This window comes from Typopeltis vanoorti, chromosome 11 (assembly GCF_054136105.1).
Source record: "Typopeltis vanoorti isolate ZY-2024b chromosome 11, IOZ_Tvanoo_1.0, whole genome shotgun sequence".
NCBI classification, from domain to species: Eukaryota; Metazoa; Arthropoda; class Arachnida; order Uropygi; family Thelyphonidae; genus Typopeltis; species Typopeltis vanoorti.
The window spans coordinates 21388020-21405422 of record NC_143559.1 but is presented as its reverse complement, the minus strand read 5'-3'; the positions used below and the strand labels follow the sequence as shown (position 1 = coordinate 21405422).

The window sequence follows — 17403 nt, the reverse complement described above, 5'->3', positions numbered from 1 at the left end:
TTAGAGCATCAAATCTCTGTCTCATCTTTATACCTTAGGTACCTCAAAGCACACCTACCTGACCTGTCAATAAAGGGATCATCACATATACATTCAACACTACTTTTAACACTGCACTCATATAGCATTGAAGCTTGCTGGTACCTATTACACACAGAACTGAGTAGACAAAGAATTATTATTATTAATTATTATTATATTCAGGCCTCCATGGAGTCAAAAGACACATCATGGGAGGTCCTTCCTAAGAAACACAAAGTCTATCAAGACTCATTGTGGGAGGTCCCGCATAGGAAACACAAAGTCTATCATACCACTTCTTAAATTCATTAACTGTCCTCACTCTCACCACTCTATCAGGCAATGCATTCCATGGTTCAACCACCCTCCATGCAAAGAAACCACTCCTCACCCTCTTGCTCACAGTTTCATTTCGTAACTTCCAGGGATGGCCCCTTGTCTTCACTCCTTCCCGCTGTTCAACCAAGTGAAAGAACTCCCCAGTGTCAACCCTGTAACCACCTCTCAATCATATCACCTCTCCTTCTTCTATCCACCAAATTCTGCAGTCCACATTCCCTTAGCCGATCCTCATAACTAACATTGTACAGTCCTGAAACCATCTTTGTTATCTGCCTTTGTACCCTTCCTACAGTGTTAATTTAAGTTAATTTATCCCTTTCAAATCCTGGGGACCAAATTTGAGAACAATAGCCTAAGCATGGTCTGATCAGAGTCTTATACAACAGAATGATAAAACTTTTATCTCTGCAGGTCAGTGTCCTTCTCATTATTGCAGCAATCCTCTGTGTTATCTTCACCATCTTTGCAATATGTCTCCTAAATTTCAGGCTTCTATCAATTATCAACCCCAGATCTCTTGTCTCCCCTACTTCCTCCCATAGAGTATGTAGAGTCACATCGACGTGTCCAACATCTCAAGACCTTACATTTTGCTGCATTAAACCGAGACCCCCATTCATTTCCCCATCTGTCTAACTTATTCAAATCCTCTTGCAGGGCTACCACAACTGCACTATTACTAATAACCTTTCCCAGCTTCACATCATCTGCAAACAATTGAATATCCCCTTGCAATCCACTGACAATGTCATTGATATAAAGGTTAAACAATATAGGTCCCAGTACTGAGCCCTGTGGAACTCCACTTGTAACCCTTTACCTCCTTCAAACTGCCCCACTACACTCAACTCTCTGATACCTATCGTACAGCCAATCCTGATTCCAGTTGACCAACTTAGCATCCAGACCCATGTGCTGCTACTTAAATATCAGCTTATTATATGTAGATTGGCCATGGCATGTGTAGATTATCATGTGTTGGTGGATTGTGAGTAGTAGAAGCAGAGTTGTAGAGTGGATGCCCTCTCTCGAAGAGTCTTTGGACTCCCTGGAGGTGATAAATAATAATAATAATGTGGCATCCTGTCAAATAACTTTGCTAAGTCCAAGAAAATGGCAGGATATACTGCTCTAGTAACTTTATTATAAAAGGCTAGCATATTGCTTAAACAAGAGTACGCCTTAAGAAATACATGTTGACTCTCACAGATAACATTACCCTCATCTGCCCAATGCTGTATACGGTCCCTCACTAATTTCTCCAAGATCTTAACTACTGATGACACACAAACTGGCTTATAATTAGACACTTTCAGTATGCTTACCCCCCCCCCCCTTATGCAGTGGCACTATCTTACCTTTCTTCCATTCCCTGGACACCTTTCCCATAGCCAGAGCTGCATTGAAAAGCCAGGTCAAAGGAGCTGTCAGTTCTTTAGCACATTATCTCAAAACTCGTGGTGAAATACCATCCAGTCCCACAGCTTTACTGACATCCAGAGTACTCAGTATTTGGAACACACTCTCCTCCTGCACCTCTAAACCTCGAACCTGCCCTAACCCTCTAGTATTAAAATTTATTCATCCAGGATGAAATAGTCCAATAAAGTGTTCAATGAACAATTCCACTATGTGTCCTCTCCATCAGTCAGTCTATTCCCATTTTTATCCCACAATATATCGTTCTTCCACAGTCATTTCTCCTCCTACTGGCCACATTGCTAAAAATTTCCCTAGGATTTTCTTTGGATCTTAGGGCCAATCTCTTCTCATATTCCAGTTTTGCCTTCCTTACCATACTAGTCATTCCCTTGGCCTGTGTGTCTTCTTCATATTCTTCAAGCATCTTCTCTTTGCCTGTCTCCTTATATCTCTTTCATAGCCTCTTTTTCGCATGCAATTCTTGTTTAATATTGTTTGTCATGCACTTTACTACAAATTGTGTTCTCTTCTTCACTCGTGGAATGCAATTTACTATTGCTGCTAACAAATATTCCTTCACAATTTCCCAAGCACCAACGATATCCTGTCTCCCCTACTTCCTCCAGTATATCTCCTCCCTTAGAGTATGCAGTGTCCCATCAATGTTTCCCAAAACTTAAGACCTTACGTTTTGCTGCATTAAACTGACATCCTCATTTATTTGCCCATCTATCTAGCTTATTCAAATCCTCTTGCTGGGCTACCACATCTGCACTATTACTAATAACCCTTCCCAGTTTCTCATCATCCACAAACAATCGAATATCCCCTTGCAATCTACGGACAATGTCATTGATATAAAGGTTAAACAATATAGGTCCCAGTATTGAGCCTTGTGGGACCCCACTTGTAACTCTCTGATACCTATGGGACAGCCAATCCTGAATCCATTTGACCAATCTGACATCCAGACCTATGTGCTGCAACTTGAATATCAGCTTATCATGTGGCACCCTGTCAAATGCCTTCGCTAAGTCTAAGAAAATGACAGCATATGCCTTTCCCTCATCTAATGCTCGTGTAACTTTATCATAAAAGACTAGCATATTGTGAAAACAAGAGTGCCCCTTCATAAATCCATGTTGACTCTCACTGATAACATTACCCTCATCTGCCGAATGCTGTATGCGGTCCTTCACTCCTTTCTCCAAGATCTTATTAACTACCTATGACACACAAACTGGCCTATAATTAGAGTCTGCTACTGCCCTTATGCAATGGCAATATCTTACCTTCCTTCCATTCCATGGGCACCTTTCCCACAGTCAGACTTTCATTCAAAAGCCAGGTCAAAGGCACCGTCATTTCCCTAGCACATTCTCTCAAAACTCGTGGTGAAATACCATCCCGTTCCACAGCTTTACTGACATCCAGAAGTACTCAGTATTTGAAATACACTCCCTCCTGCACCTCTTAAACTTGAACCTGCCCTATCTCTCTCTCTCTAGTATTCAAATTGACTCCTCCAGAATGAAATAGATGAAATACTCCAATAAAGTGTCCATTGAACAATTCCAGTATGTCCTCTCCATCAGTGTCACTCTATTCCCATTTTTATCCCACAATACTGGCCACATATCTAAAAAATTCCCTAGGATTTTCTTTGGATCTTAGGGCCAATCTCCTCTCATATTCCAGTTTCGTCTTCCTTACCACACTAGTCACTCTTCTGGCCTGTGTCTTATACTCTTCATGCATCTTCTCTTCACCTGTCTCCTTATATCTCTTCCATAGCCTCTTTTTTGCATGCAATTCCTGTTTAACATTGTTTGTCATCCACTTTACTCCAAATTGTGTTCTCTTGTTAAAAAAAAAACCTTGGCAGGGGTGGGATTCGAACTCACGCCTCCAAAGAGACTGGTGCCTTAAACCAGCGCCTTAGACTGCTCGGCAACCCTACCCTATTAAGTTTTCATAAAAGTTTTATTCGGTAAATAAATCAATTACATTATCATAAAATTGTAAAATCTTTATTAAACTGCAGTAAAACGACTAGTGAGACCCTTGATTCCGTTTCTTATCCACCAACAGTTTTATTCTTAGTACAGTTTTTGAAATGGATACCTGCATATCATGTTCAGGCTCCAGATTGTTTCTTGTTTTGAACTTGATTGAAAACAGAACTGAGAATCCTGATTCACATAGATAAGTTGTTATAAATGGAATTATAGCCATGTAAGTGCGTTTGGTTATAAGGGATATGCTTCTCCCAGTGTACACCAAAAATTTTGTAACTTCATTGATTGGAATTCAATTCGGAGTTTCTTGTTATTGGGAGATCAATTAGCTTATCTTTCACTTGGTTGTTGTCACTGATTTTTTCTAAATCAATATGAAAAGGGTTATATATCCAGACTTCATTCATTTGGTCAGGAGGAATTATTCTTGCAAGTGCATCTTTCAAAGTTTTTAAATGCAATATAATGCTATCACGAACTTTCTGTTTTAGTTCATATGCCGGATCTGAATTGATTTCATCAAGAGATGTGAAATTGGCAAAGTTACCTAACTCCACTCTTCTTCCCCAGAGAAGAAGACTTGATGGCCAGTAGTAGGAAAAATGCAAAATTTTTCTTTTGTATCTTTTCTTCAACCTCTGTGAGAATGACATCTTTACCTTGCAATGAAATTTTCACAGAATTAAGAATTCCAAATACATCAGAAAGATAAGCCAAAGAAATCTCAATGTTTGGACCTTTGAAATATGAAGCAAAAGCAGATTCTTTTTCGACTAAAAAATTTCAATTAAATTTCTAAGTTCAAAAACCCTTCCTAAAACATTTTCTCTGGATAACCATCGTACTTCTGTATGAAGCTGCAGTACGATATGAACTGCTCCAACCTCTTCACACAAAGATTTAAACACACAGTGATTCAATGCTTTTTGCTTTGATAAAATTCACAACTCGAACAACAACAACAACATTCAAAACGGCTTTTAAATTATGTGGAAGTGTTTCAGCAGCTAAAGCATACCGGTGAAGGATGCAGTGGCTTGTAAAAATATTTGGGTTGATTTCTTTAACTAAAGCGGTGAAACCTGATTTTTTCCCCAACATAGCGGGAGAACCGTCAGTACAAATAAATTCTACTAATTCCCATGAAAGGCCATTTGAATCAAAAAAAATCATTCGCCAAATTCATAATGTCCACTGCCTTTGTTGTTTCTTTCAAGGGTTTATAAAAAAGAAATTCCTCTTTTATTTAATTCTGATGTATATATCTAGTAAAAACAAGAAGCTGTGCACAGTTAGAGACATCAGTTGATTCATCCAACTGTAAACCAATTCTTGCCGGACTTTTCTTGATTTCCTCCACTACTTGTACACGTATGTCTTCTGACATTTCTCGAATCCGATCATAAATTGTATTATTTGATAATGGTATTTGTGCAATTTTCTCTTTTGCTTCTTTACCACACATCAACTCAACCATGTCCATAGCACACGGCTTCACTAATGTCTCAGCAATTGTATATGGATTCTTTTCTTTGGCGACCCTCAATGCGATGCAATGACTGGCCTCCAGTGCCAGCTTCATCGGGGTAATAAATCCATGATCATGAAGTATGATATGCTTACCAAATCATGCTCATTTTATTCTAAATGAGGGCTGTGACTTATTAGAATGTTTGGGATAAACCTTCTGAAGATGCTCTCAATTTTGATGGCTTCATACTGCTATTGCTGAATATCTTGGAGCAAATGAAGCATTGTGGCTTTTGCACACCTTCTTTGACAAGCACAAAAGTAAAACCATATTGCACATATGAATCTTGGTAACAATGTTGCTTTGGCATGGTCATTCCTTGGGTCTGCAAAAATAATATTTTTTTGTGTATAAATCCTGATCTAACCTTTCATTTTAAAAATAAACTAAAAAATAAATAATATTTTAATGTATTTAAATCTTGAGCTATCCTTTCATTTTTAGAATAGGCTAAAAATAAACTATAAGCTACTTACGATTAGATTAAAATTTAGTCAGCAAAAGTAATTTAGCTAACCTATGTTTATCACTAAAACGTGTGTACCATACAGTACGTCACGTGTATGCGCAGGAGGTGTAGATGCCGTGGAGGTGAGCCTCGAGGGAGTGCCAATCTGGCAATTTCACTAGCTATCTTGAATCTTAACCCGCCATTTTGAGTTATCGGACCCTGCAGTGAGAAAAAAGTCTATGCAACCTCACTGTGTTCATGCCCGAAAAGGGACCTGAAATGCTACCGGTGTGGCTGACAGACAGTACCAACATGGAATAGCCCGGAAATGTTGATAACATAACTATTTTGATGCCATCCCCGTTCTCCCAAGCACCCATTCCCACAAGAGACCACCCCTGCTACCATCCACCCTGGGAAACACTGTCTCATTCAAAACAGCAATCTCTCCAGATGCCTATGTCCTCTGTCATTCAAATGCAAGTGGTCTCTCGCATACAATTCCTCTCTGTTCTCAAACGCCCTCCAATTTCTTGACTTTTCTTGATTTCCTCCACTACTTGTACATGTATGTCTTCTGACATTTCTCGAATCCGATCATAAATTGTATTATTTGATAATGGTATTTGTGTAATTTTCTCTTTTACTTCTTTACTACACATCAACTCAACCATGTCCATAGCACACGGCTATGGACATGGTTGTGTTGATATGAATCTTGGTAAGAATGTTTCTTTGGCGTGGTGATTCCTTGGGTCTGCAAAAATAATATTTTTTTGTATATAAATCCTGATCTAACCTTTCATTTTAATTTTAAAAATAAGCTAAAAAATAAATAATATTTTAATGTATTTAAATCTTGAGCTATCCTTTCATTTTTAGAATAGGCTAAAAATAAACTATAAGCTACTTACGATTAGATTAAAATTTAGTCAGCAAAAGTAATTTAGCTAACCTATGTTTATCACTGAAACGTGTGTACCATACAGTACACCACGCGTATGCGCAGGAGATGCAGTGGAGGTGAGCCTCGGGGGAGCACCGATCTGGCAATTTCACTAGCTATCTTGAATCTTAACCAGGCATTTTGAGTTATCAGACCCTGCAGTGAGAAAAAAGTCTATGCAACCTCACTGTGTTCGTGCCCGAAAAGAGACCTGAAATGCTGCTGGTGTGGCGACAGACAGTACCAACCTGGAATAGCCCGGAAATGTTGATAACATAACTATTTTTGGAATATATTAATAGCATAATATACTTATTTACCTGCTATTCACTGTACCCCCCCCCCCCCAGACAAGCTTCCTGTACTGCTGGGGGTACGGGTACCCCAGGTTGGGAACCCCTGGTATAAAACATAAAAACCTGGGAAACACTGTCTCATTCAAAACAGCAATCTCTCCAGATGCCTATGTCCTTTGTCATTCAAATGCAAGCGGTCTCTCGCATACAATTCCTCTCTGTCCTCAAATGCCCTCCAAGCATCCATATATTCCAATCCTCTCTTCTGACACATTCTAGTTATTATGTTATTCAATATTACTGCTCTTCTGCTCAGCTAGTCACTATCATACCTAGGCAACACACACACACTATCTTTACTCTCTATGTCTTCTTTCTTACAACCTCTACAAGAATCTCATATCTCTCGCTGCCCAATTTACATTACCACTCAGTCATTTGTTCCTATCATCACAATCATCTCATCCACACTTTCACCCCTCTTAATTGCCATAGCCACGCTTTCTATTGTTCCTCCAGGCAAACACTCCTGATGCATCCTATGTATAACTTTTTTTTTTTCATTGCTGCCAAAGCTGTTATTTACAGTTTTACCTAAGGCACAAGTGGCTCATAGATTCTGGAAAACTAGAATCTGTCAGCCACTGAATCCAAGCAACATCTCATGCACAATCTTCATAGGAAGAAGCTAAACAGCCACTGTTACTTGAATGTCATTGACACCAAGAACAAGGAACTCTAGGTGAATTCAGTGCAGAACCCGAATGGTACCCTTCGGGTGACTGGAGAAGATAACAATACTTATTAGAAATGTGTTGCTGGTATTCTTCCACATAAAAAAAAAACAGATGGGATATAAATAATTTGACTACTCAACTAGTTTTGTGAAATTCATCTGTTTCACATCATCAAGAGAAGAAGTAAATAAACTAAATGAAAAATGAAGTGTTAGAAGTGAAGTTGGAGGATGTATTCCAGTCACTGAGTATGCTAAATGTTATTATTTAACTAGATTATTTATAGATTATAGACTAGATTATTTAACTAGAGGAGACTATTGAAAGTTTATTTTTCACTTGGTTAGAGGATAATAAATTTAGTTTAATCCTTTATCCAAGTGTGAGCAAACAAAGTTTGAGCCTGAAAGTATCTTCAGGACTGGGGTAAGGTGGTACAACACCAGGACAACTCCTTGCAAAGGTGGTGCAAGCTACCACATTTGGGTTGTGGTAGGTTGTGGCCTTTCCCTTAATGCATAACATTAGACATATCCGCAAGGAGATGTGTTTTGCATTATGGGAAATACTGAGATAGGAGTGTTGGTAGCTTGCACCACCTTTGCAAGGAGTTGGCCTGGTGTTGTACCACCTTACCCCAGTCCTGAAGATACTTTAAGGCGCAAACTTTGTTTGCTCACACTTGGATAAAGGATTAAACTAAATTTATTATAGAGGAGACTAGACTTGATGGTACTATCTTACTCCTTGGGAACCTGCCCCATTACAAGCTTTCATTACACATCCAAGTTGATTGCACTGTCAGTTCCATTGCATATTCCCATAAAAACACATGGTGAGATGAAATTTCATCACATGTTTTATGGAAATGATTGTGCCATCAGCTTGGATGTGTAATGAAAGTCTTGCAATGGGACAGGTTCCAGGAGAGTAAGATAGTACCATCAAGTCTGGTCTTCTCTAGTTAAATATGACATGCATATGGCTATCAGTAGTTCAGAGACCACAAACCAGCAAAAAAATCTTCACAGCAAATGCACACTTTCCATTGTTATTTATTTTTCAATATGCATTACCTGTTATAATCTGATTTTTAGTTTATTCACTTCTCCTGATGATATGAAACACATCATTTCGAGGAACTAGTTGACTAATTAATAAATTAATTCTATCTCATCTGTTTTTTTTTATCTAAAAGAATACTGGCAACACATTTCTAGTATGTTCTCCCTCCATAGATGCTTTTGTAGTGGGATAAGGCTCTCCTTATGTGGTTATGTGTATATACTGTAGTTTTACGTGACTTTTCAGCTTCTTATATAGCTGAAATGTCACATAACATAAAAACTATGCAGTTGAGAATGATATATGAACTGCAGTGCCTCTTCCATTATTAAAACTGTACAATTTTTTTTGTGACAATGTGAAAAAGAATAATCCTTTTCTTTTCTTATGTTTCACTTTATATGTAATATTTTAATAATTCTGATGTTCTTGCAAGCAAAACTCCTAAATTATATAAATCTGAATCAAAACAAGGAGTATTGTCTACATCTGTTGTACAATCATGTCATAAAGCAGACCTTAATTGTGCAGGTCCTGAGAATCCAAATGAAGTTGCCTTAAGGAATGCAGAGGAGTGCCGATCACTGACATTGTCAAGACCTAAACCTCACCCACATCCTTTAGCAGGAAAGAGTTCAACGTTAGAACGTCAGGCACGTCCAAAATCACAAATTATTTGCGTAGCCATTGAATCATGGCATCAGAAGCATCGTGAAAATGTGAATTCAACTATAGTAACTTCGAATATTTCCCAAATTTCAGAGTAAGGAAGGTCTACAGCCTTTGGAAGATAAAGAGAAATTTCAAGAACAAAAATCTCTTTTTGGGAATATTCCAATCAGTAACATCACAAATGCACCTGTGAAACAAGATAAACAATTATCAATGGAGACAGAATTGAAACCTGTGTCACGAACAAAGCCTTTGGTACATATATCCAATATAAAATCAGAGTTTTCTTTAACAGAAAAACCTTGACCAGTCCGAAAATTCAAAACAGAAAAAAACTAGAATATTAGTATTACAATAAAGAAATGAGAGAAAACTAATCCTGTTGCATCACAGCTGGATCCTTGAGAAAAGCTCATGATAAAAATCAGGAGCTCTGGTGGAAGGCAGACTCTTACAGGACCAGCTCTATTACCAAAAATCCATGAAGAAATGAAGAAGGGAGCAAGACATCCAGCTGGAGTTAATAGAGTAGTAAAGGAAAGTAGCACACAAAATGAGTCATTAGAAAATGCAGCAAACGAACAGGAAGGGAAGAAAGAAATAAAACAAGTCAAACAAGATACTGAAGCAAACCGTCATGTAACAAAAGTGAGTATAGGAAACCATTTTCCAGTATTGAAACCTTTAATTTCTTACACTTTTTTTACCTCGTGTGATGCAAATAAAGTTATTGCAGCACAAAATAAAGAAATAAAAGATATTCAGAAACCAGTGCAGCCAACTGGTGAAAAATCCACAGTAGCTGCTGCATCTTCTGTATCTACCTCATTACCACAGTCAAAGGCATTTCCAAAGACACCAGCTCAACTGTGCCGCTTGTAAATCCTCCTCCTCCTCCACCACCTCTTCTACTTTCTGGACTTTTGTCTAATGAAAGACAGCCTGTGCCAAATTCAATGCAGAACAGTCTGAAGAAAACTAACCAAAGTATTCCAGTAAAGAAACGAGAGAAAACTAATCCTGTTACATCACAGCTGGATCCTCGAGAAGAGCTCATGATAGAAATCAGAAGCTTTGGTGGAAGGCAGACTCTGCGAAAGGTACCAGTAAACCAAGCTAACTGGCATTTGTGAGTGTTTGGTAAAGAAGCATGTGTGTCATCATAAAACATCAGAGACGAAGTATGTAGCCATGGTGAGCGAATATTAAATCATAGTACTAAATAATAAATTTAGTTTAATCCTTTATCCAAGTGTGTGCAAACAAAGTTTGCGCCTGAAAGTATCTTCAGGACTGGGGTAAAGTGGTACAACACTGGGAAACTCTGTGCAAAGGTGGAGCAAGCTACCAAGCTTTCTTTGCAAGGAGCTGCCTGGTGTCGTACCACTTTACCCCAGTCCTGAAGATACTTTCAGGTGCGAACTTTGTTTGCACACACTTGGATAAAGAATTAAACTAAATTTATTATAGTCTGACCAAGCGAAAAATAAACTTTCAATAGGTACTAAATGTAGGATTTAGGCCATTCTGTACAGTATGGTATTTAAGTGCCTTGATTTAAATGGCCTAAATGTAGGATTTAGGCCATTCTGTACAATATGGTATTTAAGTGCCTTGTGAATAAGAAACAACAACAAAAAAAAACTTAGTAATTTGTACAGATTGCGAAGTAAAGAATTTGCATGTAGCTTTATATGAATAATCAGTGCTCAAAACTGAGGGCAAGACCTCTGCCCTAGCCAAAGTATGTATAGTTTTAACCTCGTTCTTCATGGCATTGTTAGTAAGACAAAGCTGCTTGTCCGTTTCTTGAAACAGCTATTACCTACTTAAGTCATATGATTAAGCTAGCCAGTATATCTAAAGTAGACAGTGAATAATGCAGTATATAACTGAAGATCAGATATAGGTCTAACATGTATAGTTTTTATGTTCACACTGTATATATATTTGTGTAAAAATCTTAAATCTGGTCATAAAGTTGCAGCTGGCCAGCAGTTGCAGTCCTCAATTGAATGGGGTTTGTATTTAATTGTAGCTACAGTGTAAATGTTTACTTTATGATTAAACAGATATGAAAATGTACAGTTTTTTTTTTTTTTTTTTTTGAATCACAGGAATGAAGACTGCTGCACAACTGTTAAATTCACATTATGTTGGAGGTTTAATGGATTTTTTACAACACTCAAAAAGAATTAAAATAGAATTTAATACTTCCTATATTTCGTCCTAGTCACTAGGACATCTACGGGGATTACAAAGACAATTAATGTAACATGCACACAAAAACTTACAATACTAAGCCCAACCACGTGGGTGACAATACAGTCCTATCTAGGTGGAGCGCCCTCTAAGGGCAGTTGTAGGTGGCCTGGAATGTAAGGTGGGACCTCTGGTGATGACTGTTTCCCAAATCTTCGGAAGCTTAATGCAACCGTATTTGTTAAGATTTGGTTGGTTTTTGAGAGCTGCTGCTGCTTCTAAGAAAAGTCTCTCTTTCTTGAATTTGCTGTGGTGGAGCATGGCAGTTTTCTTCCATGATACTCTGTGGGTGGTGTCCAAAACGTGGTCAGCCAAGCCTGAATGGCCATAGTTGTGTTTAATGATGTACGACTTGTGTTCCTCCAGGCGGATGGATGCTGATCTGCCTGTCTGTCCAAAGTACGCAAGCTTACAGGAACAGGGTACTTTGTAAACTCCAGGCAGAGAGAGAGGAGGGAGCTGATCTTTTGTAGAACGGATAAGGGTAGCCAGTTTGCGGTAGGGCTTATATGCTGTGTGTAGGTTATACTTTTTTAGTATCTTGGCTATTTTTTCCGAAGTGCCACCGATGTAGGGTATGGTGATGGCATTTTTGAATTCTTGTTGAAGAGAGGGACGGGGAATGGGGGAGGAATTTATTATTTTTTTGATGCTGTGTTCGCTGTAGCCATTGGAGAGGAAAGTTCTGTGTATGTGGTTAAGCTCAGTAGTGAGGGCGGTTCCACTGGAACAAAGATTGTGGGCTCTCTTGGTAAGGGTTTTAATGATGCCATATTGTTGTGAGGGGTGGTGGTGGGAGAGTTTGTGAATGTATCTGCCTGTGTGTGTGTGGGTTTTCTGTATACAGTGAAGGCAAGTGTATCATTAGGCAGGCGCGTGACTAAGGTGTCTAGGAAGGGTAAACAATTGTTCTTTTCCTTTTCCATAGTAAACTGGATTCTTGGATGTAGGCTATTGAGATGACCAAGGAAGGAATCTAACGTGTCTGGGCCATGAGGCCAAATAGAGAACACATCATCTACATATCTAAGCCAGATAGACGGTTTGAGTGGGGCTGAGTCTATGGCTCGTTTTTCGAAATCTTCCATATAGAAATTGGCAAGGGGGGGTGAGAGGGGGGAGCCCATGGCAGTTCCCTCTATCTGCTTGTAGATTTTGTTATTCCAAGCGAAATACCCAGAGTTGATGGCAAAGGAAAAGAGATCTAAGATGTCAGAGGGAAAAACGTTTTCTAAGAGAGATAAAGTGTCAGTTAAGGGAATATTGGTAAACAAGGAGGAGATATCAAAGCTTACTAATATGTCTGTATTATTCAAGGTTAAATTTTCTGTGAGGGCTTTAAAGTGGGTCGAGTTTTTTATATAGGAAGCCGAATTTCCGGTGAGGGGGGACAGAGAGTTGGCCAGCTGTTTAGACAGTCTGTAACAAGGTGCATTGGTGGCATCTACTATAGGCCTGAGTGGGGAATTAGGTTTGTGGATTTTTGGTAAACCGTATATTCGGGGGGGACGGGAGCGGAAAGGTTTAAGTTTTTTCGTGACGTCGGGGGGCCAGGAGGTTACTTTTTTAAGTAAGATTTTTAATTTCTTAACTTGCGTTTTTGTGGGGTCGTGTTCTAGCGGGATGTAGGTAGCGCGATCGCGGAGGATAATGTTCATTTTACGATTGTATTCGCTGGTATTAAGGACAACTGTGGCATTACCTTTATCCGCTCTGGTGATGACGATGCCAACATCCTCGTTCACTCTTCGCCTCCAAAAAGTAACTTATCTTATTCCCAACGCATGGCTCTCCAGAAACTACGCAAAGAAAAAAGTATCGTCATCACCAGAGCGGATAATAATAATAATAATGTATTTAACAGGTATTTTTAAAATGTAAACAGTTTGTTCTGAGCTAATCAGATATATATTTTGAACAAGGTTAAATAAAATAAATAAATGTGTGTGTGTGTGTAATTCCTGCCCATGAAAGTTGTAAATTAGTACAATGGGTAGGCTAAGAATTTCTTTTCTGTTTTTATCAATTTTATGTATTTTTTTTTTTTTTTCTTATTTTTTATATAATCTGGAAACTCTGCTCCAGAGACCAAAGATGGAATTTTAAAGCTTCCAATAAGCAATCTCGTGGCCCTCATGCTGGATCTTGGCCTGTTGGTCAGAGAGTGAATTTGCTAACCACTTGGCCAACACCAGGCTAAGTCTATATCTCATTTGCACATTTTATTTTCCATTTAGGTATAAGTGATGACAGACAGAAAAAGATCATATAAAATGGCAAAATAGTTGAATGTGTTGGGTCACTTTTGTTGTTAACAATTCATTTAACTTCATTTCAATAACATCAATATTACTTAACTTATTTTCTGAAACAAGGATTTTATATTTATTTATTTTTCTTTTACAGGTACCATACTGCTATTAATATTTTTTTATGGTTGGTGCTCCATACCGTTAAACTATATGTTATCATTTATATGCACTTCTCGTTCAACTGGATTTACATTAAGTGCTCTCTTTGGAATTGTTACAGGTACATGTAATTTTAATTAGATATTTGTTTACTATAAAGTATTTTGTATACTTAATTCAGAAAACAACACAATCCACTTTGTTGTCTAAGCAAACTAAAGTATGATATATTTCATTGACAAGGATATCTTTGAATTTCTTGTATGATTGAACTTTTGTCAAAAGTAGGAGAATTAAAGGCACCAGCTTAAAGTAGTACATTTTTCAGGACACCAAGTTTCACCTCTGTTTTTCATGCCAACCAATTAGTCATAATTCATAATCTTTGAAATATGAGAGAGAGGTTGTTGCAAAAGTCAGTAAACAATGTGAATGGGATTTTTTAAAAGGATACAATGTTAAGTGTAATATGTAGGCATGGTGAATGTGAAAAAGATGGAATTGCACAAGAGAAATATGGATATCCAGGCAACATAACATTTTAACAGACTGTGAGGTTCTCCTGAATGTGGAGTAAACACTGTTGAAAAAGGAGTGGAAGGCAGTGTAAAGCATAAGATTGTGAGCAGAAGGAGAAAGAGACCATGACTGATGTGTGAAAGCTAACAAGACTAAGGCCATGAAAGTGAACACAACTGATGGTGAGAAAGTGTTGTAAGAATTGAGAACTGAGTTTGTGGAGATGATGCAGGAAATGAGATGTATGTAGAATGAAATTAAGATAGCTAAATGTAAATAGAAGGGTGCAGAAGAATTGAATGAAAGATAGCCAGGTGAAAAAAGGTAATTGATAGTTAAAAACTGGCACTGCATGATGAATGAAAAGGTGAACACTCCCTACTTTAACATGTTCGCTGCCACGCACGTCGGGCATAGTTTATTACCGCACGTCAAATGCTATCGTGTCTTCAAGGTCACTACGAGTAATCTCGTAGCTGGCTTATCAGACAGAACTTTGTTTCATACGCCAACTACGAGTAATCTCGTATCACCCCCACCTATATATTACATTCACTGACGACGGTGTTTATTGCATCTAGTCTCTAAAAACCTTCAATTTCGCCATGGCCAGTAAAAGAAAACTTACTGATAAAGAACTAGAAGCTTGCGCTAATATGAGCGATGATGAATTATTTAGTTCCGATTCTGAAGATGATCCTACAGACGATTCTAGTGGTGACTCAGATGGTGAAGAAACTTTTAAAGATGAAGTTTGCATCCAGCCAAATACATCAAAATTTACTTATTGGGAAAATTCAGAACAAGAGCCTTCCCCCCACAATTTGACTTTGTTGAAACTTCGGGCTTTAAAATTGAAACTGCAAATGTCAGTATCAAAAAGCTGATTGAACGTTTTCTGAAGATTTTCTCACACTTTTAGTTGAACAAACCAATTTATATGCTTTACAAAATATTGAGTAAAGGCTAGCACAGATCAAAAAAAGTCAAAGAATTTCAAACTGGAAAGCAACAGACATGCCTGAAATGAAATTATTTCTTGGACTTTTACTTCATATGGGTCCTTGTAATTTACCATCTATTGAGCAAAATGAGCTGAAATTGATTTCAAATTTTATTGTGTTATTTGCATTTCACAGATAATTCCCAAGCAGCTAATGATAAATTGCACAAATTAAGACCAGTCCTAGATCATTTTAATAGTGTAATGCAAAATAGCTACACACCAAACAGAAACTTATGTATTGATGAGTCAATGGTGTTGTGGCATACACTGGCATTTCGGCAATACATAAAAAACAAAAAACATAAATATGGTGTGAAATTCTATGAACTATGCGAATCGAATGGATTGGTGATAAAAATAAAAATTTATACAGGTAAATCTGAATCCTCTTTAGGGAAAATGGGTCACGCATATGATATTGTATTTCACATGATGGAAGAATATTTAGACCAGGGTTATGTATTGCATATGGACAATTTTTGTAATTCTGTAGCTCTGACTGAATCTCTTACTGACAGAAAAACTTGTGTGTGGAACGCTGAGAAATAATAGGAAAAACAATCCACCAGATGTTATACAGAACAAACTAAAGAAAGGAATTTGTCTGGCAAAGAAGAGGTCCTGTTTTAATCAGCAAATGGAAGGATTAGAGGGAAGTTCTTTCCATTTCATATACGCACAAATTTGAAATGGTTGAAGCGAAAAATCGGAATGGTAAAATTCGATTAAAACCAAATATCATTAGTGACTAAAATTTGCATATGTCAAGCATCGATCTTTCTAATCAAATGCTTTCTTACTATTCCGCCTTACGAAAGACATTAGATAGCCAAAGAAATTGGCATTACGCATTGTTGATATATACATTCAAAATGTGCATAAATTTTATAATATAATTACTGGAAATGTTAAAATTTAGAGATCAATTTATCTCAGTTTTTGTTGGAATGGACGAACTTACTGCATCACAGAATATCAGCAGGATTCGGGATCTTCATTATTTGGAAATGTTATCACCTACAGAAAAAAAAGAATCGCCCGACAAAGCCATGCCTTTTATGTACACGAAACAAACAATGATGTGAAACATGTTATTATTGTCCTGTTTGCCATGAAAAACTTCCATTGTGCGTGGAAAATTGTTTTAAAGTACCATTCGTAATGTCAATAAATTGGTTTTTATTTTATTCATTTCATTTTATTGATTTTATTAGTTTTAATTTGGTTTACAAATTATGGGTTAACTCTTGCATGGCATAGGAGGTCGGTAATTGACATACGAGTATATTCGTAGTTGGCTTTTGAGGCACATATTTTAGCTGAAATTATTTCCCTTCTACCAAGCCCCCAGATGTGCTCTCCACTTTATTTACAAGCGAAGGGTCCAAATTAAGGTACTTATGCTAAGGGTTAACTCATGCTTGGCATAGGAGGTCGGTAATCGACATACAAGTATATTCGTAGTTGGCTTGTGAGGCTCATATACCAATTACGAGTATACTCATAGTTGGCAGCGAACGTGTTAAAGGAGGAAGAATGACTGGGGTGATTCATAATCTTTGCTTGCATCTCATCTCATAACTATCAATGGGCAACACACTAATGGCATGGAAGAAAAGGTAGTCATTGTGTTGTCCATAACAGTGATGAGTCGAGATGCAAGTAAAGATTATGGACTTAGTTTGTCAGAGCCAAGAAAAGAGT

General features: G+C 37.7%; 1 protein-coding gene across 1 annotated transcript in view; it reads left to right on the top strand.

The window, feature by feature from the left end:
- The window catches only part of LOC150101361 (phospholipid-transporting ATPase ABCA3-like), a 646575-nt gene that overhangs the window by 434079 nt on the left and 195093 nt on the right, over positions 1 to 17403 (top strand). Inside the window, exon 17 of the mRNA XM_090400940.1 lies at positions 14170 to 14295. Within this exon, the coding sequence (XP_090257066.1) occupies positions 14170 to 14295 (126 nt within the window). The remainder of the gene's footprint in view (positions 1 to 14169; positions 14296 to 17403) is intronic.